General features: G+C 44.6%; 1 protein-coding gene across 4 annotated transcripts in view; it reads left to right on the top strand.

The window, feature by feature from the left end:
* Positions 1–715: 715 nt before the first annotated feature.
* Hectd1 (HECT domain E3 ubiquitin protein ligase 1) overlaps positions 716–26,399 on the top strand; it is a 93,547-nt gene continuing 67,863 nt past the window's right edge. For all 4 annotated transcript variants that reach the window (XM_059279944.1, XM_059279943.1, XM_059279941.1 and 1 more), the window contains exons 1-6: positions 716–905; positions 2,493–2,654; positions 21,466–21,700; positions 23,476–23,703; positions 24,600–24,881; positions 24,976–25,246. In XM_059279944.1, the coding sequence (XP_059135927.1) occupies positions 2,515–2,654; positions 21,466–21,700; positions 23,476–23,703; positions 24,600–24,881; positions 24,976–25,246 (1,156 nt within the window). In that variant the 5' untranslated portion in view covers positions 716–905; positions 2,493–2,514. The remainder of the gene's footprint in view (positions 906–2,492; positions 2,655–21,465; positions 21,701–23,475; positions 23,704–24,599; positions 24,882–24,975; positions 25,247–26,399) is intronic.

Raw genomic sequence — 26,399 nt, 5'->3', positions numbered from 1 at the left:
CCGCAGGAGAAAGAGTTGAAAGTCTTCTCGGGACTCCGCGGGGGCCCGCCAGGAGGCACGCGTCCCATCTGCAGCGAGGCGATAAGGCCGAGCTGGGCTTCCCGGGCTCGCCGCCGCCGGGAAGCGTTCCGGTAAACCGCGGGGCGCTCGTCCGCGGGGCGTACGCGAGGAGGAGGAGGAGGAGGAGGAGGTGACCCGAGGACCGAGACGGTGGCCTCGGTGCTCACCGCGGGACTCCGGAGTAGCCGGCGCCGGGCGAGGCGGGCGGAGCGTGCGCGAACCAGCTGCTGGCGGCGCGCACGGAGTGACAGCGCGGCGAGGCCGGCGCCCGGCGGCCTGAGGAGAGCCGTAGCCGCCCGCTCGCCTGCTCGCCCGCCCGCCCGCCCGAGCCCGGCGCCCCCGTCGTCGCCCCGCTCCGCTCCGCTCCGCCGCCGGCCTCCGCAGCGCCCCAGGTGGCCGCGGGCAGGGCGGCCGGGACGCGTTCGCTCCGCCTCCGCCGGCGCGGCCTCCGCCAGCCTCCCCGCCCGGCGCCCGGTCGAGCCTCCTCCTGCCCCCGCCCGGCTGGCGATGGACGCGGCCTCTCCCCGCTGCCGCCGCCGCCGCCGCCGGCAGCTGCGCGCGCGGGCCTGCCTGTGAACCGCAGGGCCTGAGGAGCCGCGCGCGTGCCGGGGGTGGGGTCGGGACCCGCGCTGGCGGCCGCCGCCCGGGAGGACCTCTCGCTTCCTTGTCACCGGGTCCCCGCGGAGGAAGGGGAGGGACGAGCCGCGGCTTTTCCTGTGCCGCCTGCCTGGCTCGACCTGCGCGGCCTGCGGCTTCCTGGGAACTCGAAGGCCGCGGCCGGGCCTGGCTCTGCCCGCGGCCTGCTTTGGAGCGGGACCGGAGCTGGTTTGGGACGACGAGCCGGGGTAAGTGGGCCGCGGGGAGGGGAGGCGGGAGCGCTCGGCGCCGTCGGCGGGCTGGGCCTGCGCGAGGATCCGGGCGGCCGAGCCCGGCGGCGGGCGCGGAGCTGGATCCCGGCGCGGTGAGGTCGGCCGGCCGGCCGCCGCCGCCGCCGTCGCCGCTCCGTCTCCGGCCCCTTTGTTCCCCTCCCCGGGCCCTCCGGGACTTGGCTTGCTGGCCCCGGAGCTCCGGCCGCGCTCCCCTTGCCCTTGATCAGGCTCTGCTGCCCGGCGGGCACCGGGGACGTCCCGCTGGGCCTCCCGAGTTCCGGGAGCCCCCGCAGCCCGGCCGCTCGGCTGCTTCCCCTCGAGCACGCAGGCTCGGGCTGCTCCCGAACTTGGCCCTCCTCCCCCAGGCAGGTAGCTAACTCGGCCGGCCGGGCTGGGGGGCAGCCGCTCGGCTCCGGCCTGGGGCAGGCCGAGGGTGGCGGGGGCAGCCCCGCCGGGCGCCGCCGAAGGGTGCCCACTGCCCCCGCCGGGCGCCGCCGATGGGTGCCCACCGCGACCCGCCTCTCGGTTCCCACACCGGCCGGCAGGTGGATGGCGTGCGACCCAGGGCTGGCTGTCCTTTGGCCGGGCGCTTTTGGAATGACTCGCCGTACCTAGACTACTTCTCGATTTTTAAAAAATTTTTTTTTAAATTAAAAACTGACTGCTCCATCTTGTGGGAACCGAGAGTGGCTCATTTTTCCCCCCTCACCTTGGTAACCTGTTAGTTGCATTTACTTTAAGCATTAAAAAAAAAAAAAAAGTTTTAAGAACACTTGCCAAGGCTGCCAGAAGTTCTAACCAGTATTTCCTCCCCCCCCCCCCCCAAGGTAGAGTTCATAGTTAATTACTGTTTGTAATTTGGACATATTTTGGAGTAAGTTTGAGAATTCAGTATTTGTGAAGTAGTTGTGACAGGAGACATTCACTTTGAAGGGGAATGTGTAGTTTTCTTAAAAGTGCTGGATCTGACCCGTATCTGAAACCCAGTTTGGTGGTGTTTTTTTTTTATTTGCAGGGAGACATTCGCTGGCAAAAGAACTTTTTTGTAGGTGTTCTTTGCTTTTTGGCACCGACATTGGTGATAACAGTAGTGGGATCCAAAGCTTGTTTCACTTTGTTTGACAAAGACAGCTCTGGTTTCTAGTTAACTAGCAACCTAATCAGCATATACTTACTCTTGTGTTAAAACTGTTTTGTGTTTAGTGTACCTGAACAGTAAGCCCAGGGAAGTAGAGGAACGTTGAAAACTGCTCCTACCTATAGCGTACTTTTTGAGGTAATACAGGAGTTTTGAAGTTTGGAAAGTTTTTTAAAATCATGTGTATTTATTTATTCTTGTGTGTGTGTGGACATGTGCATGCCATGGTGCACATATGGAAATCAGAGAACAACTCTGTGTGTGTGTGTGTGTGTGTGTGTGTATGTGTGTGTACACATATATGTATGTATACTAGTTTGAGGACCTTACAAAAACTTGGTTCTAGCAGATGTACAAGAAAAAAGTTTAAACACAGGCTGATCAGTTCTGAGCCTTTGAAAACCCTTTTTCCTTTTTTAATTTAGGCAGAGAGGCATTTTAAAGACCATGGCGGAGGTGGATCCTGACACGTTGCTGGAATGGCTGCAGATGGGACAGGGAGATGAAAGGGACATGCAGCTAATAGCCCTGGAACAGCTCTGCATGCTGCTTTTGATGTCTGACAATGTGGATCGCTGTTTTGAAACGTAAGTGCGCTCCTCCATCCTCTTCCTCTGGGGTCGCTGTGGTGACATCTGTGTCCAGCCATTTGCTGACGTCGGTTTGTGCGAAAACTTCACGAGTGAACTTTAAAATGTCTGTAGCTCTCTGTTTACTTTGCTGAGAAATAAAAGGTGGCGGGAAATGGAGCCCTGGTCATGATAATTGTGATTATGTAAATACATATTTGTTGAATGAATGTGAATTAGGAATACTAATATTAACCCATAGCTTGGCTGAGTCAGTTATGAAACATCTCATAAATTGAGGAGACTATAAATGTTTATCTTCTTTAAAGCTGTTTCTATACCATGTGACTGACTGGGTGGGAAAATAAGATGCAAACTGCCTGCTTGGATTTTATGTGTCATTATGCTTTTGTTAAAATAACTTTCTGGTTTGTAAGTTTCATTTTGAGACGTTTCCTTGGTTGTTACACAGAGCATGTGTGCATGTGCGTGCATGCCACGGTCAGCATGTGGAAGTCAGAGGACAACTTTGGGAATTGATTTCTCGTTTCAGCATCTGGGTTCCAGGATTGAACTCAATTTACCAAGCTGAGCCATCTCATCACCCCAAATTTGGAGAGCTTTAAACAGTTCTATTCAGAGATGATAATACAGTTTGCATAAAAATATAAAAGAAAACTCACTACTCAATAGGCCACTAAAGTCATGTTTTTCCTCTTGTGTGATTCTAGTTCAGTAAAAGAGTGTTTTCCTGAGTTCATTTATGTTTATAGTTTATCTGAATTCCAATAAGTCATTAAAAACTTTTTATATGTGTTTTAATGCTATTTAAAGGTAATTAGAAAATGTCTGAGATATTGGCCTAAAGCTTGGTGTAATTGATGCCTTTGAGGTGGAAATAGACTATATTACTTGCAAAATCTAAATTATCTTTTCAACTTGTTTTTTTCTCTTTTGATTTAAGTAATAGTTTGGATTTTTGTTAAAACAGTATTATTTTAGCTGGCTATGGTGGCTCATGCCTTTAACCCCAGCACTCGGGAGATGGAGGTAGAAAGAGCAGGAATTAAAGGTCATTCTTGGCTACATAGTGTAGCAAACCTTGTTGGATTGTCTTTTGTGGGACTGCCAGCTCCCCGATGATGGTGTTGAGACTTAATATTAATTATGAAAGCTTGGCCTTAGGTTAGGCTCTTTCCCAACTAGCTCATAACTTAATTAACCAATATTTTTTTAATCTATGTTCTGCCATGTGGCTCGGTTACTTCTTAGTATGGCACCATCCTACTTGCTCTAAGTCCACTGGTGAAATCCATCTGCCTAGATTCCTCGTCCAATTTTTCTCTCTGCCCAGAAGTCCTGTCCATTCTCTCCTGCCCAGCTATTGGCCATTTAGCTCTTTATTAAACCAATTAGAAGGCGCCTTAGGCAGAGATACATCTTTACAGTGTAAACAAAAATTTCAAAAAAAAAACCCCAACATAGTCTAGTCCAAGCCAGCCTGAGCTACATAATGCCCTGTCTCAAAAAAAAAAAAAAACAAAAAAAACAAAACAAAACAAAACCCAAGTGCGGGTACTTGGGGAGAGGCTCAGGGGGAAGGGCACTTGCCCTAAGGCTGAGGACATGATGGAGTGCCCAGAACCTGGGTTGCAGGAGAGAAGCAGTGATTGTCCTCTAACATGTTTGAATTCAGGGTTCTTTGAAGTCCTTACAAACAGCAAGCTTCCACACCCTGGGGGTTGGCTTAACTCCTCCCGTTTGTCAGTAGATTTTTTTTTTTTTGAGACAGGGTTTCTCTGTACAGCTCTGGGAGTCCTGGAACTCACTCTGTAGTCCAGGCTGACCTTGAACTCTCAGAGATCCCTCTGCCCCTGCCTCCTGAGTGTTGGGATTAAAGTAGCATGCCGCCGCCGCCACCAGGAAGTCAGTAGATTCTTAAAACAATAATTTAATTTTCCATGAATAACCTGTTTTAACAGGATTTATAGAAACATGAGGTAGAGTCTTAAGTATTCATATATTTCATTAGAGTCACCACCAGATTGAGAGTTAGTTTTTTTTTTTTTTTTTTTTTTGGTTTTTCGAGACAGGGTTTCTCTGTGTAGCTTTGCGCCTCTCCTGGATCTCACTCTGTAGCCCAGGCTGGCCTTGAACTCACAGAGATCCTCCTGGCTCTGCCTCCCGAGGGCTGGGATTAAAGGCGTGTGCCACCACCGTCCAGCGAGAGTTAGTTTTTTGTTTTAAAGATTTATTTATATTTGTGTGTACGTGTGTCTGCATTCATGCAGTGTGCCCGAAGAGGCCAGAAGTGTCCTCCCCTGGACTGGAGTTACAGGTGGTTGTGAGCAACCGGATGTGGGTGCTGGGACTGAGCTTGGTTCCTCTGTAGCAGCTTTAAGTGCTGCTCTTAACTGCTGAGCCATCACTTCAGCCCACTTTTTGCATTTTAAAAAGTCATTTGTGCGGCCCCCCCTCCCCCCCTTAGCTTGGTGGTAGAGTTTATCTGTGTGGGGTTAGGTCCTTAGCACTGCTGGGGGAAAAAGTCACACTTGCCAGTTGACTGTTACTTGATATTTTCTGTTTAGTGTGTACACACACACACACACACACACACACACACACACACACACAGGTGTTTTTTTTAAAAAGAAATATTGAGGTTTCCTTTTTTAAAAACATTGTGATTTGTTATTGTGCCTGCTTGTGCACACATGACCATAGCGTGGAGGTCAGAGGACAGCTTTGGAAAGTTGGTTCTCAATATCCACCACTGACCTGGGTTCAATACCTGGGATCTGCATGCCTTCAGAGAAGAGAAACCTTTATAGTCTTGATTTATGAGATGCTTCCAAAGTGGCTCCTGCTCCTTCTGCCCCCACCTTCCAAGTTTTGGCATTTAAGTATGTGCCACCGTAGCCAGCTAAAATAATACTGTTTTAGCAAAAATCCAAGCTATTATTTAAAAATCAGAAGAGAGAAGCATTGAAAAGGCGGTATAGAGTTAGCAAGTAATATAGTCTGTCCCAGGGACTGGACTGTTTGTCATGGTTGGTGGCAGGTGCCTCTGTCTGCTGAGCGGTCGCACTGGCCCAAGTCGAGGGATTTATAACAGCATTTAAAGAAACTGTTACTATGTTAAAACAATTTAGAGGATAGTTCCAAGAAATTCCATTTATTTATGGACTTGTGTGTACATGCATGTAGAAGTTGATTTTTTCCTTCTACTTTGTAGCTCCTAGATATTAGACTCAGGTCAGCAAGCTTGGTGGCACGTGCCCTCTATTGAGCATTGCCCTCATTGGACCTAAAGAAGTTTTTATTAAAAAAGATTTGTTTTTAGCCATGGTGATACACGCCTTTGATCTCAGCACCTGGAAGGCAGAAGCAGGGGGATCTCTGTGAGTTCAAGGCCAGCTTGGTCCAGAAAAATTCCAGGACAGCCAGGGTTGTTATATAGAGAAACCCTGTCTAGAAGCAAACAGACAAACAAAAAAGATGTATTTGTTTTTATTTTATGTGTATGGATGTTTTGCCTGCATGTATGTCTGTGCCTTGAATGCATGCCTGGGTGTCCACAGAGGCCAGAGGAGGACATTGGAGTCCCTGGATCTGGAGTTACAGATGGTTATGAGCCATCTTGTGAGTGCTGGGAATTGAACTCAGTCCTCTGGAAGGCAGCAAGTACTTTTAACTGCTGAGCCATCTCTCCAGCCCCTAAAGGAGAACTTTTTAAAGGAAATTTTAACAATGTAAAAATTGATCTTATGAAAAAATACTATATCTTTACAAACAGCTATGATGTGTTTTCTTCCCTTCTATGCCTATTTCATATTTTGTATAATGAAATCTTAAGAAAATGAAATTAAAATTAATTTAGATTTGATGTACACTCTGAAGGAACAGGACTTTGTAATTATTATTTAGGATTTATTTATTTTTATTTTGTTTGTCTGAGTGTTTTGCCTGCATGTGCATCTGTGTGTACAGGGACCCTTGGAGGTCAGAGGAGGCAGCAGATCCCTTGGCACTGGAGTTGAGATGACTGTGAGCTACCGTGCGGTGCTGGGAACTGAACCTGGATCCTCCTTTGCAAGAGCAATCTATGCTCCTAACCCTTGATATCTAGCCCCAGGATATTTTCAGTTAGATTGGTTAGTCCTGTTTCATGTAGCATGGCAGTTATGTTCTCCAAATAGACGTCGGTTAACATTTCTTCACTACCACACTCACTGACCTTTGCTTCCCCTTCTTCTATGTCGTGAAAATTTCTAAGATTTACTTGCTGTAGGATGTGGTGATGTGGGAGTGAGTGGCTCTGTGCTTGTCTGTATACTATGGCGCCTGTGGCCGTCAAAACAGGACAGCTGACAGGGACTCTTCTGTTCTTTCACTCTCTTTTTGGGGTTGAATGTAGGTAATTTAGCAAGTGCGTTCACAAGCTGAGACCACTTGCTGGCCCTGTTCCCCTTTCAGTCCTGTTTGCTCTCCTCATTCTGCAGCCATATACTCTTCTTCACAAGAAATTACATTGTGACTTTTGGTTATGGTATTCTGGCCGTAGGCTCAAGGTCTTTTGCTAAAAGATTGACTTCTGTTGTATGTGTATCGAGGGTTTTGCTTGCACATATGCACATGTGGTGTGAAGTGGGTGTCAGATCCCCTGCTACTGGAGTTACAGATGGGTGGGAGGCACCATGTGGGTGCTGGTAACCAAACCTGGGTCCTCTGCAAGAGCAGCAAGTGCTCCAACCACTGAGCCATCTCTTCAGCCCCTACATTCAAATTCTTACAGTCTGTTGTCTGCTTAGCTTCTGAGAGGCTTATTCTGTTCCTCTGTAAAGTAATGATTTGATTTCATTAGTGGAGAGGGTATATGTGGAAAAAATGTTTCATGTGAAGTGATGTAATACCTAATTTTGAATTATATTTTGGTCCTTTATGTCTTGAAACAGTGATTAATTTGGGAGTCTTTCTGTCTTGTTTCTAGACAGGTTCTCATGTAACCTGGGCTGGGCTGAAATTTGTTAGCTAGCCAAGAAGGGCTTTGATTCCCCTGCCTCCACCTCTCCACAAGTATGTGCCACCATACTTGTCTTTGGGTTTTTTGTTTGTTTGTTTGTTTTTGAAACAGGCTTCTCTCTATAGCTCAGTCTGGCTTAGAACTCATCTGGTAACACAAGCTGGCTTCCAGCTGAAGGTAGTCCTCCTGAGTGCTGGGATTCCAGTTGGGTACCACCACATCTGACTTTCTTTCTGCCTCAGCTGCCCCAGCGCTAGAATTTCAGACATGAGCTCCCTCCATCCAGCTTTTAAAGTCTTTTAAAGTCAACAGATAGGACAGATGGAAAACAAGATGTGCACACTTTTTTTGTTTTTGCTTTTTTTGAGACAGGGTTTCTGGGTTCCAGCCCAGTCTGACCTCGAACTCACAGAGATTCCACTACCTTTGCCTCCCAAGTGCTGGGATTAAAGGCGTGCGCCACCACCGCCCGGCAAGATGTGCGTTTTTTTAATATGCCATAGAAAGTCATAAAGTCTAAGCTATGTTTAATAAATCCAACATGCCCACATATTTATTTAATACATTTTGTCTGATTTGTGTGTATTGAAAGTGTGCTTCTGTGTAGTTAGGAAAGGACATAGTGCATGGAGAACCATGGCTTTGGAAATGGGCTGGAGCTGTGTTCAGAATCCTGCCTTCATTGCAGAGCAGTCCTGTGATCCGAGCGAGCGGATTCCTAATCCTTGTTGGGTGTTTATGAAAATCAAGTGAGATTAATACATTTGAAATGCTAATGTGGTGCTTTTGCATACTAGTTGAACGATTTTCCCCCCTGGGATTTTTCTGAATCTCCACGGTTTTGCTTGGCTGTCCTTTTGGAGTTAAGGAATATGCTTTTCGTGATGCCGCACTGCTGCTTCTCCTTTTCATCTGTTCAGAGAGCTACATTTTCCTTAAGTTGTGTAAGTGAGATTCCTACTCATCTTCCCCTTTACGGTGTGATTTACGGCAGACATTTTTCTATAGGCTAATCCATAATCTAAAAAGATTTTAGCCTCCCCTCCTGAGAGTATGGCCAGCATTTTCTTTCATCAGCTTGATACAGTACAAATTCTTATCCTAATAGTGAAATGTTTCCCTGAGGCTTGCCCAGTGATTGGGTAAAACCAAAACTTATTATAAGCCACAGTCATCCTAGGGTCCCTTCTGCTAGGTAGCCTTCCTGGTTCTGTGGGTTGCAGTCTGATTGTCCTTTGCTTTATATCTAGTATCCACTTATGAGTGAGTACATACCATGTTTGTCCTTCTGAGTCTGGGTTACCTCACTCAGGATGATACTTTCTAGATCCATCATCCATTTGCCTGCAAACCTCGTGATGTCATTGTTTTTCTTGCTGCACTGCTTCTTAAGGTCTGAACTTACTGAGGCAGTGTTTCTGAAGGTAAAGTAAATTGAAGGTTAATTTTTGCTTCCATTTGAATTATCATTAGCCTCTCAAATGTAATAGGATACATAAGATAATGGATGGTCTTAGAGAAACGGTTTTGTTGGGATTTCTGGCCCATGTCTATAATTGCAATGCTTAGGCTGAGGCAGGAGGATTATCGTGAGCTTGAGCCTAGCCTAGGGTGTAGAGTGAAACCCTGTCTTTAAAGACAACAGAAAAGGAGTGACTCGATTGAGGAGTATTCAGAGTATAGGATGCCTGGGGAGGTGGTCAAGAAGCGTGGCATCCAGGCATGCAGAGGATTCGGGGCACTTGGCTGGTGGAGTGGGGACTGGATCGCTGAGCCTTCGGTGTATCATGAGCAAGGCCTTGGATTTTATTACAGGGGCATGGCAGGGAGGGCGTTGGAGTGCTGTAAATGAGTGGTCTGGTGGTCTTTTTTTCCTTCTTATGGTTCTGGGGATCAAGTTCACCTACCCAGCCCTTAAATTTGTCTTTTAAAACTATTACTTAGATGAGGTTTGGTAGAACATACCTGTGACTTAGCACTCTAGAGGCCAGGCAAGACCTTGTCTCAAAGAACAAGTCACAGGCGGGTGGGTGGCAACTCCATGCTAGCACACTTGCGCACACCAGGCTCAGTGTCAGCCTCCAGCCCTGTAGAGTGGTCCAGCTGCTGAAGGCTGGAGACCTGAGATGGGTCCTGGGACCCCTGGAAGGAGAGACCTGACTCCTGCATGTGTCCTTTGACTTCCATGTGTACACCATAGCGTACGTGTAGCCACACCCAGGTAAATAAATACAGTTCCGTCAACACAAACCCACACTGCAGCAGCAGAAGTGCAGAAGCAAACACACCGAGTTCTCTCCGCTAAGACAGGCTTCAGAGAGGTTATAAAAGTGCTAGTTATCGGGCTGGAGAGATGGCTCAGAGGTTAAGAGCACTGCTTTTTCTTCCAGAGGTCCTGAGTTCAGTTCCCAGCAACCACATGGTGGCTCACAACCACTGTAATGAGATCTGGTGCCCTCTTCTGGCCTGCAGGGACACATGCAGACAGAACACTGTATACATAATAAATAAATCTTAAAAAAAAAAAAAAGTGCTAGTTAGCGCCTCACCGCCGCTCTCCTCCCAAATGCTCCATTTGGTCATTTTTGTTTTAACTTCGCACATCAGAAGCTGAGTATTTTCAGTTTTATTTATTTCATGAAGCAAAGTTGGGGGTACTTTTTCTAATTTAAAAAAAAATGATTTATTGATTTTAATTTTATGTGCGTTGGTGTTTTGCACGCATGTCTGTGTGAGAGTGTCAGATCCCTTGAGCTGCAGCTGCAGACAGATGTGAGCTGCTGCCACAAGTGCTGGAGGTGACCCAGGTCCTCTGGGAGAGCAGAGTGTTTACAACTGCTTAGCCATCTCTCCACCCCCACTTCCTAAGGTTTTTATTACGTTTATTTATTGTATGTGTGTGTATGGGCAAGTGTGCCACAGGTGGAGGGCAGAGGGCAGTTTTCAGGAAATGTTCTCTCCTTCTACCATGGAGGTCATATTTGTCCTTAAAAGCCTTTTTTATTTGGAGACAGTTTCTCTGTGTAGCCCTGCCTGGCCCGGAACTCACTGTATAGATCAGGCTGGCCTCAAACTCAGATCCCCCTGCCTCTGCTTCCTGAGTGCTGAGATTAAAGGTGTATACCACCATACCTTGTGTAAATACTTTTTTAATACAAATTTTTAAGATGAGGGTTAGCATAAAGAATGCATTTTGTGAAGATACACCTTAGAGCTTAGGTATAGACTTCTCAAAGAGTTTAGTGTGTTAAGAGACCTTTGTGGGTGTTGTGGGTACTTATGGAGGCCATCAGGAGCCATCTTTTTAATTTAAATTTTATTATGTACTTATTTATCATTATTACATGTATGTGTATGGGGGGGGCAGTACATTTGCTTGCCACAGCATGAATGTACCAGTCAGAGGACAGTTTTATGGAGTTGGTTTTGTCCTAGTTTTTATATGGGTTCTGAGAATCACACTCAGGTCATCGGGCTTGGGAGGCAAGCACTTTTACCACATGAGTCCTCGTGGTAGCCCAGCTCTTTTTTTTTTTTTTTTTTTTTTTTTTGAGACAAGGTCTCCCAGTGGACCATGAACCTTGCCAGTTAAACTAGGCTGTCTGACCTCAAGCTGTCCACACATGTCTCTACCTCTCCAGTCCTGGGAACATAGGCCCATGACTATATAAACAAGTATGCCCAGTTTTTTGTTGTTGCTGTTGTTTTAATTGTATTGTGTGTCTGTCTGTCAGTCTGTGTCTGTGATGCAAATGTACCACATCTAAGAACAGCTTTCTGGAGTTGGTTCTTTCCTACCACATGGGACTCAGGCATCAAACTCCAGATCCTCAGGCCATTTTAAAAATTTTTGTCAATTATGTACGTCTGAATGTGGGTATGTGCACATGAGTGTAGGTGCTCTGAGGCCAGACATGTTAGCTCTCCTAGAGCTAGAGTTATAAACAGTGTGAGCCTTCTGATGTGAGTGCTGGGAACCAAGCTCTGGTCCTCTCCAAGAGGGCCAAGTGCTCTGACCCTTTGAGTCATCTCTCCTGCCCTTACAAGCCGTCTTAGCAGATTCGTGGATGTGCTGGGAAAGAGTAAGTACGACCTGCACAAGTGTGTGAAGCCTGTGCTGGAGAGTTGCCAGGGTTATTTTAGAATAAACTGTGAGTACATTTTTAAATTCCCAGGTTCATTTGAGTATAGTAAATAGTAGAGGACCTGAACAACACATGCGACAGTTCTTCAGGACTCATAAGTTTTAAATCCTAACACATTCCTGTGACTGTCATCTTGACGCAAAGTGTCTAGCTCAGTGGTAGACCTGACACATTCAGGGCATTCAGTGTCTGGTCTCGAGTTACATCTCATGACCACACCAACTGTGGGGATTGTTACTCTACTTATTATATTTTCTGTTTATGTGGTTTTTGAGACAGGGTCTCATGTAGCCCACACTGGTCTGCTTCCACCTCCCAAATGCTGGGATCACAAGTGTATCTGTTTCTGCAGTGCTGGGGATCCAACCCAGGCTTTGTGTGTGCGAGGCAAGCACTCTGCCAACTGAGCTCTAGCCCCAGCCTGGGGGAAATGCCCTGGATGGATGGGTGGATGTATGTATAGATGTGTGTAACTTAGGGCCATACTGTTGCAGAATCCTGATTGGTCTTATTAGAAACCCGGAGTCCGATAGCAGGGTGAAAGCTCAAAGATTCGAGAAGTAGAGCGGCAGCCATAGCCACCACCTCTTACCTCACCAACTCCTCAGCTTGAAAGAACGCGAGTTCGTCTCCTTCCACGTTATGTTCCTTTCTCTGCCCAGCCATGTCACTTCCTGTCTCAACCTTCCTGCTGCTGGGATCAAAGGTGTTTGATCCCAAGTGCTGGAATTAAAGGTGTGTGCCACACTGCCTCACTCTGTTTCTTTTTTAGACTGAGTCAATCTCATGTAGCCCAGCATGGCTTTGAACTCACAGAAATCCAGATGGATCTCTGCCTCCCAGTGCTAGGATTAAAGGTGTGTGCCACCACTGCCTGATCTCTGTGGCTAGCTCTGTCCTCTGATCTTCAGGCAAGTTTTATTTCTTAGATTACAAACAATATATCACCACACCAAACTTATTAACGTAACTCTTTCTTCAACATCCACCACTAAGATATTTCAGATGTCATCATGAACAAATCCAACTCTAGTTTTGGCCAGGGAATGGTGGTATACTCCTGTAATCTCAGTATTTAGGAGGCCAAGATAGGATAATTGCCACAAATTTGAGGCCAGCCTGGGCTAAGACCCTGTCGCAAACAAACAAGGCTTGTTCCATTATTGTCCTGTGGCTGGTGCTGTCAGCCACTGCTTCCTTTCTCTCTAAACCCTGTCTTTCAGCAAATCCAGACTATTCTGTCTTTTAAAATTCTCTTAAAACTATTATTATTTTCTTTTGCCTGTTTTTGGGATGTCTATGGAAGGAAGAAGTAAGACAGGGTCTTACTGTGTAGCCCTGTCTGTCCTGGAACTTGCTGTGTGGCCAAGGATGCTGAATTCTGATCTTGCAGAGTGCTGGAATTCAGGTGTGCATCACCATGCTTGGCTTATGGAGTGCTGGAGACTGGACTCAGGGCTTCGGACACTCCAGGCAAGAAACCTACTAACTGGCTTAGGCTCTGGCTTCCTCAGCCCTTTTTAAAAACTTCTGTTTTGAGGCAGAGCTTGTTGGTTAGGCTGATCATGAATTTACTCTGGCCTAGACAGGCCTTGAACTTGGTGATCCTGCTTTAGCCTCCCAAATAGCTGGGATTACAGGCTTGAACCATCAGACCTGTAATCTTATACTGAGTAGATGACTCATCTGTATTTAATTTTATAAAATCTTCCCTTGGTCGTGTGGAAAATACTTTCCATTGGATTGTACAGATATTTTAAATGTTGACATATTTCATTTTAACAGTATAAAAACTCAGATTTGTTACTATGACTACTAATTATATCAAAAAAGTCGTTATTGGGATGCTGTCAGCTCTTTGTGGCAATTATGTTCTCCAAAATTATAATTTTTGCTTGAAAGCTTGACTGTTTTTATAATTGGTAACAAGTCCCATTAATTGTTTTACCTGCATTAAAAGGCCTGCTTCATTAACTTTTTAAGGAAATGTTTACCAGGTATCTTTATCACATTTCTTTTCTTTTTCTTTTTTTTAAAGATTTATTTATTGTATTATTATTATGTATACACTGTTCTGTCTGCATGTATATCTTCAAACCAGCAGAGGGCACCAGATCTCATTAGAGATGGTTGTGAGCCACCATGTGGTTGCTGGGGATTGAACTCAGGACCTCTGGAAGAGTACCCAGTGCTCTTAACCTCTGAGCCATCTCTCCAGCCCTCTTTTCTTTCTTTCTTTTTTTTTTTTTTTCCGAGACAGGGTTTCTCTGCGTAGTTTTGGTGCCTGTCCTGGATCTTGCTCTGTAGACCAGGCTGGCCTCAAACTCGAAGAGATCCTCCTGCCTCTGCCTCCCGAGTGCTGGGATTAAAGGTGTGCCGCACCACCCCCCATTTATTTATTTCTGTGTGCGCGTGCGCGCGTGTACGCCAGCTTGCTAGCCACAGCATGTCTTGTGGAGTCCAGAGTTCAACTTTGGGGTGTCCGTTACATGAGTCCTTTGGAATTGAACTCAGGTTATCAGGCTTGGTGGCAAGTTCCTTTGCTTGCTGAGTGACCTCACCACCGTTTGCTAGCTATCTAAGCCTGTGTAATCAGTTTGTTTGATGTTCTTTGAATAAAAATGTTACTGCAGAAAATAGCCAGTGGTTCAGCTCTCAGACAGTTGAGCAGGTTTGTTCACTGACAAGCTATTGTTCTTCGGTTGTGGAGAAGTGCTTCTGCTTTCTTCTCATTTTCTTTGTAGAATATTAAAGAGATTTATATCTGAAGGGTTCAGATTTAGTATGTAATAATTTTGTTGCTCCAGCAAAGTTGTTCTTTGGTGAAATTGGCCTTTGTTTTCATGTTAGTTCCTGGCAGTGAAGAATGCAGTTACTAGTATTAATTGTAATTATGAGTATTCATTATAGCAACTAGTATTAGCTAGTATTACCTAGTGTTAAATGTAGCTACTGCCCTCATCTCAATAAAGCACCAGCAATTTTTTTGTTAGTTTGTTTTGGAGACAAGTTCTCACTGTGTAGCCCTGGCTAGCCTGGAACTCATTTTGTAAATCAAGCTGAACTCACAGTGATGCCCCTGCCTCTGCCTCCCAAGTGCTGGGGTTAAAGACAGGGTCACCAGCTCCAGCAGTTTTACCTGCCTTTTTTTCCCCCCACATCATTCGTGCACTTGTGGACATGGGAAGCTGTGCATCAGAAGAGAAAGGGCCATCTCACTGAATACCAGTGAGGTCAAGTTGAAGGACGGCTGAAAGGTCCTTTGTACTTTAGCGTCCTTCTCAAGTGGCCTGGCAGCGAGGGCAGATTTGAAGGGACTGAGGAGTGAGTGGGACCTGGCGATGTGGAGACCGAGCTTATGGAAAACTTTTTTGAGAAGTGAGGGAAGAGGAGCTAGGTCAGAGGATAACTAATCCATAGTGTGACGTGGCTTTTGTCTAGGTCAGTGTGGCTTTTTTTCAGTCCTAGGGATCAGACGTGGGGCCTTGTCTTAGGTAAGAGCTGTCCACTGAGCTGCAGCCCCAGCCCTGAGCCTTAAACTTTTAATGTGTGCAGTAAGAATCACCTGGGGCTCTTGTTAAACAAATTCTCTGATTGAGTTGGTCAGTGTTCCTTTTTTAAAATTACTTTTCTTTTGTGTGTTTGAGTGTTTTGCCTGCGTGAACATCTGTGCACCGTGTGCGTGCCTGGTGCTCTCAGAGGCCAGAGGAGAGCATCAGGTCCTCTGGAGCTGGAGTTACAGACAGTTAGGAGCCGCCATGTGGGTGCTGGGAGTCAAACCTGGGTCCTATGAAAGCAACAAGTGCTTTCAACCCCTGAAGCATCTCACCAGCTCTGGTCTATATTCCTAACATGCTTCTAGGAAATGCAGCAAGAGTTTGTCAGAAAATTCCGCAGACCTGTAATCTCAGCATTTGAGAGGCCGAGGCGAGAGGGTCACTTAAGAATTTGAGGCCAGCCAGGGCTATGAATCAAGTCTGGCTCAAAAAAATAAAAACAAAAACAAACCACCACCAACAAAAAACTTTATTGGGTGGCAAACCTCTGATATGTTATACTAATCAGAAGATTGTAGGAAAAGGTAAGCAGACTAGGTTCAGTGTAGGAAGTTGAACGGATTTAGTCTGACAGTCTGAGGACCTGGTACAAGGTTAAAAGGATGATCTATCTAGGATTAGTGTGGGGAAATGAATATATTCATATCGTGACTAGTGGCGTCCTGACAGATAAGCTTTCTCTAAGTTAACTATAACCACAGTTACGGACTTAAAATACTATCACTGGCCTTTAGTTTTTTGTTTTTAAGTTAATAGGTCGGTTTGAAGACTACTACAGTCTCAGACATGTGCATGACTGTTGTGTAATAGTTTACTGTGAATTCTTCACGGGCTCTTACCTCATTCGCCCTCACCCCTGTCCCTGGGCGTACGAACAGTTAAACAAATGCAAGTGCTGACTGACTGGTGGAAACTCTTTCCCCTGAGTATGGTTTCCATATGCAGACTGTTTCCTGAGTCTTGAGGATGTCAGAGTACCGGAGAAGGAGAAGGAGAAGGAGATTTAGGCTGGTCTTTGTGGAGAACAGTGCTAACATCAGTGTGCACCCACAGATCGGCCCTTTTCCTGTGATCCCCTCTTGCTTCTACCCACATCCCCCATAGGGAGCGAAATCCCTCTGGTCAACTTACCTTCTGTGAATAGGAAGTATTCATTAGTAAGACAAGTGCATTTAATGCACAAACGTTAGACAGGCAGCAAGTGTGTGCTACTACTGCATTTTAATGTTCAAGACCATCCTCAGTGATAGAGCTTGTTGAGGCCAGCCTGAGATACACTGTGGTCCTGTCTCAAAATATCCTCACTAAAGGATATTATTATAGTTAAGAAACCAACTTTATTTTTTTTAGTTGAAATTTTTAAAGTTTTTTTTGCATTTATATAATTTTATTTTATTATTATTATTATTATTTTTTTTTTTTTTGAGACAGGGTTTCTCTGTGTAGTTTTGGTGCCTGTCTTGGATCTTGCTCTGTAGACCAGGCTGGCCTCAAACTCACAGAGATTACCCCCTGGCTCTGCCTCTTGAGTGCTGGGATTAAAGGCGTGCGCCACCACCGCCCTGCTCTATAATTTTATTTTTAATGTTTTCATTCACACATAATAATGGGTTTATTTCATTGACATTTTTATACATGTATATAGTATATTTCAATCATAGTTTCACTTACTTATTTTGAAGTAGGGTCTTATTATATAGCTTTGGCAGCTTAGAGCTTGCTCTGTAGATCAGGCTGGCCTTGAACTCAGAGATTGGCCTGCCTTTTCCTTCGAGCTTTGCTTTTAAAGGTGTGTATCACTAGGCCTGGATCAATCATAGCATTTAAATTATTTTAGGTTTAGTAAGGAAAAATGAGAAAGAACTCCAGAGAGTGGGAGAACCCCAGGGGAGGAAATATGCTTCTGCTGCTGCTTTCGGGCTTTTTGCTTGAGCTCTCTCTCTAGCCCCTCTCCCTGGTTCTTTCCCCTCCCTCCCTCCCTCCCTCCCTCCCTCCCTCCCTCCCTCCCTCTTTCCCTTTCTCCCTCCCCCCCCCCCCCCCCGCCTTCTTTCTTTCGTAAAGGTAGTAGCCCATAGACAGCTAAAAATATCCCCAAAGAAATGAGGTACAAAGTCTCATTCACAGTAGTTTCAAAAGGAAAAGCAAAAACGTAGTAATACACCAGTGAGGTAGAAGACTTGTGTATTGGAAACTTGAAGATACTGAAGAAGTGTTTTGAGACTCTGAAAGATGGAAGGCATCGCCGTGCTTGTGGACTGACAGAGGTCTGTTGTGAAAAAGGCTGTATCACTGGAAGTGATCTCCAGATGCAATCAGAATTCCAAAGACGTTCTTCATATAGGAGAAAAACATGATCACAAAATTCATATGGAATTACAAAAGACTCTGAAGAGCTAGAGTATTCCTAAGCAGAACAAGCAAGGCTGGAGATCCATAGTACCTGAGCTTAAATCATACTCCAGAGCCATAATGACAGCATGGTCTCGGTACAAAAACAATCATGTAGGCTATAGAATAGAGGACTCAGTATATTAGGAACAGAACCAATAGAGTAATAGAATAAAGGGGGATTTACTAGACTGACTTACACAGTACAGTCTGGGAAGTACAGCTGCGGTGGTCTTCACACCAGAGACTGAGAGAGACTGAGAGAGACTGAGAGAGACTGAGAACCCGCCCAGCAGCTGCCTAGTTGCCTCAGCAGTCCCAGTCTGGGCCTGAAGCCCTGGCAGAGTCCCGTGAACTCCTCGGGCTTCAGTTGATAGTGGAAGGCCAAAGATGCTGGTGTCAGCCAAATGTGGCAATAGTGGCAACAGGTAGATGAACTTGCCAGCACGGGGGAAGGCAGCCTTCAGGTACAGGCAAAAGCAAAGCCGTTCCCCCCGACTGCTTTTTATCTAGTTGGAAAAAGTGGCACCCACATTAAGGGTGACTCTCCCCACTTTGTATAACCTGATGAAGAAAGACCCCTAACAGCTTTGTCTTAGTTAGTTCCAGGTCCAGTTAAGTTGATACAAAATGAACTATGTAAATATCCAACTAATTGTGACAGTTGTCAAAAACATACATGGGTACACAGAGAAACCCTGTCTCAAAAAACCAAAAAGAAAACGAAAAAGAAAAAGAGAACGTGCACTGGAGAAAAGACCCTTCTCTTTAATAAATGGTGCTGGTGAAATTAATTTCCACATGTAGAAGAGTAAAATTACATCCATCTTTCTATTTTCTTGAGACAATTTCTCTATGTAGCTCTGGCTGTCCTGGAACTCACTGTGTAGACTAGGCTGGCCTCGAACTCAGAGATGTGCCTGCCTCTACCTCCTGAGTGCTCCACCACTGCTCAGCTATTTCTATTTTTCTTGCCATGAACAAAAATCAATTCAAATGGATTATCAACGTGAAGACTTAAATTCTGAAGCCAATAGCAGTGGTGTTCCACTGTTTGACGTTGTGACATGACCTCGTGATCTCCAGATGTGTTGGGCCATGTTCACAACTGCTCCGGCTTCATCAGACCGCAGGTTGGGTATACCTGTAATCATCGGAAACCACTGAAAGATAGAGGTATAGGCAAGAACTTCCTGAAAAAGACTCTGAGAGCTCAGGAAATGATTTCAAGGAATGGAATTGTATAAAATTTAAAAAACAAAAAACTTTTATATAACAAAGGAAACGGATATGAGATGAAGAGACAGCCTAGGGAATGGGAGAAATTCTTTGTCAATTACAAATCTCACAGGACATTAGTATCTGGAACATACGGAGGACTCAGCTGGGCATGGTGACACAGACCTGTAATCCTAGTACTTGGGAGATGGAAGCAGTAGGGTCGGGAACTCAAGGTCATCCTTTGCTACACTGCCAGTGTGGGGCCAGCCTGAGCTACGGGAAACCCTGTTTCAGATGCTACCAGCCAACCAAACATAAAAACCCAAATCGTCCAATCGATAAATGAGCAGAGCATACAGTAACTGTAATCCCAGCATTTGGGAGGCGAAGGCAGGAGGATCTTGAGTTCAAGGCCAGCTTGTGTTCATAGACCGGTGTCAGAAAAGCGAACACAAACAATGGAGGTTGGAGGACTGTTTCTCAGTTCTTAGTCTAGAGCTGCAGCAGTCCAGAAAGTGATGTTGATAGTAACAAGTAGGGAGAGTGATGTAGAGCCATTGAGGAAGACTGTCGGCATCCACACTGGCCTCCATATGCACGAAGATTTTTAATATAGAGATGAGTGGAAACAAAATAGTCAAGTCTCAAACTGTGTATTATGTAGAGCATCTTTGTTTTTGTTTGTTTGTTTGTTTGGAAAAAAAGTTAACCACACTAAAAATTAGATACAGCATGATGTTAAAACTTCATGGGCTTTTCCTTTCTTTCTTTCTTTCTTTCTTTCTTTCTTTCTTTCTTTCTTTCTTTCCTTCCTTCCTTCCTTCCTTCCTTCCTTCCTTCCTTCCTTCCTTCCTTCTTTCTTTCTTTCTTTCTTTCTTTCTTTCTTTCTTTCTTTCTCTTTTTTTTCCTTCAGTTGTAGGTCTCAAACCCAGCCAGGGTCGTGGGCATGCGAGATAAGCAGTGCTCAACTGTTGGTATATTCTTGGCCCTATCTCTTTTAAACTGGCTTTCTCAAGGTGCTTGATCAGCGTTTCTCTACATTTTGGAGGACACAGCAGAGATTAACATCATTTCCTAAATTAACAAGACCTCTTGTTTCCCTATTAAATAAGTGTTTTAGTTACAGTTCTATTGTGAGAAGATACCATAGCCAAGGTAACTTATAAATGAAAGCATTTAATTGGCTTGCTTACAGTTTTAGAGGGTTCATCCGGGATCATTATGGTGAGAAACATGGCAATAGGCAGGCAGGCAGGCCATTGGAGCAGTAGCTGAGAGCAGAGGCAGAGGCAGAGAGACAGGGCCTGGCATGGGCTTTTGAAACCTGAAAACCTATCCCACTGACACACCTCCTCCAGTGAGGCCACATCTTCTAACCTTCCTAAACAGTCCAACTGGGAACCAATAACATTCAAATATCTGAACCTAGGGGCTGTTCTCATTCAGACCACCACAGTAAGTTTATGCTAAGTGTTTCTACTTTTTTCTCTTGAAACAAGAACCCCATGTTGGCCTAGAACTCCCTATGTCGTCAGGATGACCTGAACTCCCCCGGTTGTCCTGCCTCCTCTTTCTGAGGCAGGGGTTACAGTGTTTGCCACCACACTGTTCCAATGTGGTGGTGAGACCTGAACCCAGGACTTCATGTATGCTAGGTGAGCATTCTTCCAAATAAGCTACATTCCTACCTCCTAAACATTTTTCTTAAAACTTTTTTTTTTCTGTTTGAAAGGGTCTCACTATGTAGCCCAGGCTCTCTATTGTCCTTCCTCAGTCTCAAGTGCTGGGATTACAGGCATGTGCACTACATTTTATATTTAGTTAGTTAATTTATTGAGATAGGGTCTCATGTATCTAAGGCTGGCCTTAAACTTGCTGTGTAGCTAAGGATGGTGATGTTGAACTTCAGAGACCGACCACAGAGCTGTTGGTTTCTGCTTTACTCTGATCGTTGGGATTTCAAAGAGGCGCCCGGTCATGTAAACCATGAATGGTGACTAGTGAGATGGTGTAATGGAAAGGTGCTTGCTGTCAAGGCTGATGATCTGAGTTTGATTCCCTGGACCCACATAGTGGAAGCAGAGAGCTGATTACCACATGTTGTGTCCTCTGACCCTCAACTCCTGAGCTGTGGTATGTGTGCACCTACATGCATATGCACACACACATGCCAGTGAAAAATAAATGCAATTGAAAAGACCATGAACCCGGTGTTGAAATAAAGAGAGACAGAAAATGTTGTGTGCACCGGTTTTATTATGTGTAAGGAATGGGGAATACTTAACTATTGGAGGAGATTAGGGTTTCACATCGGTGCCGTTGCTGTTAGCTGTTCCAGGTTGGTGTTTGCACAATGATGAAATTTGTATGTGAGTATTATAGTGGAAACAGAACAGTGTGGAAATACTACCTAATATTTACATATAATATGAAACGTAATGTCGCTAATATCTTGTTTGGTGATCCTAATCATCATATGATGTCTCTCGTTACAGATGTCCCCCTCGTACTTTCCTACCAGCTCTCTGCAAGATCTTTCTTGATGAAAGTGCTCCAGACAATGTGTTAGAGGTGACAGCCCGTGCCATAACATACTACCTGGACGTGTCTGCAGAGTGCACCCGAAGGATTGTAGGGGTGGATGGAGCCATAAAAGCACTTTGTAACCGTTTGGTGGTAGTTGAACTTAACAACAGGACCAGCAGAGATTTAGCTGAACAATGTGTAAAGGTAAATATTTCTTATATTATTTGGAGAATAAAAAATGTTTTCCGGAAAAAGTAAAATTCCACCTTCTCAACTGCTTTGAAAGCGGTTAAGAACAGGAATTGACAGTCATGTCATACCAAAGGTCCCATAAGGATTGGGAGTGAAATCTCAGGATGACAGCTGTGGGCAGTGATACACTTTCCTGTTCTGCTTTAAGCTTTTCAGTTCTGGTAGTCACTAGTCATGCTTCTACCCAAAGTTACTGTGTATAACGTAGTAACAGAGTTCACCATGACAAGGAACACTAGCGCCCAGTACTGGCCATCTTGTAAGAACTCTTAAGTCACCACGATAGTCCTGTAAGCGGTGCCATTAACATCGTATCTATCTTACAGATGCAAAACATCAGTATACTGAGCAGGTAGTGGGTGATAGAGCCAGGATTCGAAACTTAGGAAGTTTTAGGACCCATGGACTTATCTATTTTACTGTCATCTCTAGAGTAAACTGTTTTAGAGGCTACAGAGCTGGCTTAGCAATTAAGAGACCTTGCTGCTCCTGCAGAGAACCTGAGTTTGGTTCTCAGCACCCATGGGTGTCTTATAGCCACCTGTAACTCTGGCTCTAGGAGGATCTAATTTTTCTGATTTCCATGGGCACTTGCACCTGTCCACATGAGCATGTACACACATACACTAGTAAACTATTTTATTCCTTATAAGAATGACTAAATTTTGTGTGACTCCATGGGTACCTGCACTCATACCAGCATGTGTACACGTGTACACACACACACACACACACACACACACACACACACACACACCCCAATACTAAGTCAATAATTCATTAGAAATAGTGAACATGTTTAGATTGTTTTATTTTGTATTTTTTGAGTCAGGGTCTTGCTATGTATCCAGGCCATTTATTTATGTTTTATGATGTTCTGTGTTTTAGATTTGGTTGTGATTGATTTTGTTTATTTGTCTGTTTTGAAGCAGGGTCTTACTGTGTAGCCCCAGCTGGCCTCAAAATCACAGAGATCTACCTGCCTCTAATTTCCTTTTGAAAACTTTATTTGCAAGTTGCTGTGCTGTTTCTTGTTGCATAATTCATATTTTGTAGCATTGGAAAGTGTATGTTGTAAACTCTATTACTGGTAGTTTGCTACTTCAAAGACAACCAAAAGCAACCACAAAAAATAACCAAAAAAAAAAAAAAAAAAAAAAAAAGCCTCATTTGACTATCGATTCCAATTCAGCTATCTTCCTGGAATGCCAGCTCCTAGAATGAGTTTCAAAAAGTGTGCTTTCCAAGCCCACTGAACTCCAGGTCGGGTTTGTTTAACTCTCCTGAAAACAGCCAGGAGAAGGTCTCATGACATCACTTCTTTACAGCTCTGAACCTGGATCCTGGTGTCAGGGTTGATTTTCTTGCCCATTTCATTCTTTTCTCTCCTCCCCATGTAGCCTAGGTTAGCTTTGTCTTCACTATGCAGCCAAAGATGCTTTAGAGTTCCTGATCCTTCTGCCTGAGTCTCCCAAGTGCTGTCCTGACAGGCTTGCACCACCCTACCTGGTTGATATCAGTTATTTTTCATTGATTATAGGTTGCATTTATAGTGCATTCTATGTATTGGGTTAAATAAAATTAGGTGGATATAAAATTTAATTTCACTGTGTTACTTTACCTTTTGGAATGTAGCTGTTGAATTTGGAGGGTCCTTATGCTTTCTGTGATTCTGACAAGTTAACTTAGTGTTGCGTTCCCGTGTTAATTTTGTGTCACTGTTGTAGGTGTTGGAACTGATATGCACTCGGGAGTCAGGAGCAGTCTTTGAGGCTGGGGGTTTGAACTGTGTTCTTACCTTCATTCGTGACAGCGGACACCTGGTTCATAAAGACACCTTACACTCTGCGATGGCCGTGGTATCAAGACTCTGTGGCAAAATGGAGCCTCAAGATTCTTCTTTAGAAATTTGTGTAGAGTCTCTGTCTAGTTTACTAAAACATGAAGACCATCAGGTAAGTAAATTGTATTGGAAACGTTGAGTGTTCAAAAAGAATTTTACAATCTTCCCTCTTTACAACTGGGGAACATTATCATTAACTTTTCACTTGATTTACTTCTCTAACACTTCTGCAGCGTAAGCGTTTGGAAGGGCAATAAAGTGTGTTTTAAGGCGTCATGGTGGGCAGGCCTTTAATCCTAAACATTCAGAAAGCAGAAGCAGAGGAGTAAAGTCTGACCTTGTCTACACTCTGTGTTCCAGGCCGGACAGGGTTACACAAGGAGACACTGTTTTAAAAACAACAAAACAGAAAACCCATTCAATTATGAAAGTGACATATTTATTAAAATTTAAATGTTACAGAGATAGCCATTTTTATAGCTGTACTTGTATTCAGTGACATTTTGTTGATTTAGTGCAATATTTACTGAACACAATAGGGTAGATTTTACCAAAGTAAAATAACCTAGTATTTATATAATATTATTTGTAAGGTTTTGTTGAATTCCCATACATTAGAGAATAAAGCTAAAACTTTTATGCCTCTTTTTCTGCTTAGATATTGTCTCACCTTACATTCATAGATTATCTTTGCAAAGTTGTACTTAATAACAATTTATATTTCAGAGTTTTTACTGTCCATTTACATCCTTTATATGTCCTGCCTCATTTGAGCAGACAGTGGGCTGTAGGTAGTATTATTAAGCTCTTTTACAGATGAGGAAACAGGTCTCTGACAGGGACATAACTTTCTCAGATTATGAGTTAAGGGAATGAGGAGCTGTCATTCACATTTAGATAGGGCGTGTACTTGATCACTTGGCTCTGTCTGCTTTCCATCTGGTGTGTGTCTTGAAAGGATGCTAGTTCCCCGGAGGAAGTTTTATCCGCTTTGTTCTCACACATCAGGTTTCGGATGGAGCTCTGCGCTGTTTTGCATCGCTAGCTGACCGGTTCACTCGTCGTGGAGTGGACCCAGCTCCACTGGCCAAGCATGGACTAACTGAAGAGCTTCTGTCACGAATGGCAGCTGCAGGCGGCACTGTATCAGGACCGTCTTCAGCGTGCAAACCGGGGCGCAGCACCGCAGGCGCCCCCTCCACAGCTGCAGACTCCAAGCTGAGTAACCAGGTGTCGACCATTGTAAGTCTTCTCTCCACACTGTGCAGAGGCTCTCCACTAGTCACACACGTAAGTGCTTCCTGATCCTTTGCTTTGTAACCTTTCAGAAAAGTGTTTTTGTATAATGCAAATATTAGATGGTTTTCTCCCATTCTCTTTTTAGGATCTTCTGAGGTCAGAGCTTCCAGATTCGATTGAAAGTGCGTTACAGGGTGATGAACGATGTGTGCTTGATACCATGCGTTTGGTTGACCTCCTCTTGGTGCTATTATTTGAAGGACGGAAGGCCTTGCCTAAGTCTAGTGCTGGATCTACAGGCAGAATCCCAGGACTACGGAGACTGGACAGTTCTGGGGAACGCTCCCATCGGCAGCTTATAGACTGTATTCGAAGTAAAGATACTGATGCACTCATAGATGCAATTGACACAGGAGGTCAGAACTTTTCCTCTTAAATATAAAACCATAGCCAGGCTGGGCAGTGGTGGCACAGGCCTTTAATCCCAGCACTTGGGAGGCAGAGGCAGCAGGATCTCTGTGAGTTCGAGGCCAGTCTGGTCTACAGAGTGAGTTCCAGGACAGCCAGAGCTATTACACAGAGAAGCCCTGTCTCAAAACAAAACCACAAACAAACAAACACCATAAGATAAGGAATCATAGAAGCCCTGTCTCAAAACAAAACCATAAACAAACAAACAAACAAACAAATAAATGAATAAATACCATAAGATAAGGAATCATAGGCCGTTTCTAGTTCATAGTGTTTGGGCAAGAGGCTTCGCTTGTTGACTATTTATTCCTCCTCTTCCCCTATGTGTAGTTATACAATTAACGACCTGGTGCATGGTAGTGCTTGAGTACATGTTTGTGGAGGGAGTGAAATGTCTATAAAATTGGACATTTACCCATTTTGTCACCTGAAAGAAAGTTTCCTGACCAGTTCTTTTTATTTATTTATTTTTATTTTTATCTTTTGTGTGTGGGTGTTTGCTTTCATGGATGTATGTGCACTGTGTGTGTGCTGGTGCCCTTAGAGGTCAGAAGTTGGAGTCCCTAGAACTGGAGTTATAGGCGGTTGTGAGCCACGATGTAGGTGCCGGGAATTGAACCTTGGTTTTTAGCAAGCACAGCAAGTACTCCAGACCTCTGTGCCATCTCTCTAGCCTCTATTATGGAATTTTAATACAGATTTTAAGAACTAGGGTGAAGAGAAGGGCACCCAAGAGGAAAGTAAGATGCATGGGAATGTGGATGTGAGCGTCTCAAAGGAGAGTCATACTTTTTTTCATCCTTACTTCATGTTTGTTTTTAATGTTTCAAACCGTTAAATCCTCGGTGATTTAATGCCTCCATCCTCCCCATTTCTCAGCTGTTACTCTGTGACTCTGACTAGCCTAGAACTTGGCAATGTAGACTAGACTGGCTTAAACTCCTAATGGTTCTGCTGCCTCTGCCTCATGAGTGCCGGGGCTCTAGGTGTGTGCTCCCATGCCTGGACTGACTTAAATTTCATAATGCTTTTTCTTAGCTCACCTTAGGTTTGCTGGTTATTTATTACTTTATAGTTGACTCCAATATGTAAAATACC

Source organism: Peromyscus eremicus, chromosome 14, assembly GCF_949786415.1.
Source record: "Peromyscus eremicus chromosome 14, PerEre_H2_v1, whole genome shotgun sequence".
Lineage (NCBI taxonomy): Eukaryota > Metazoa > Chordata > Mammalia > Rodentia > Cricetidae > Peromyscus > Peromyscus eremicus.
Note: the sequence above shows the minus strand (reverse complement) of the source record. Positions and strands in the feature narration are given on the sequence as shown.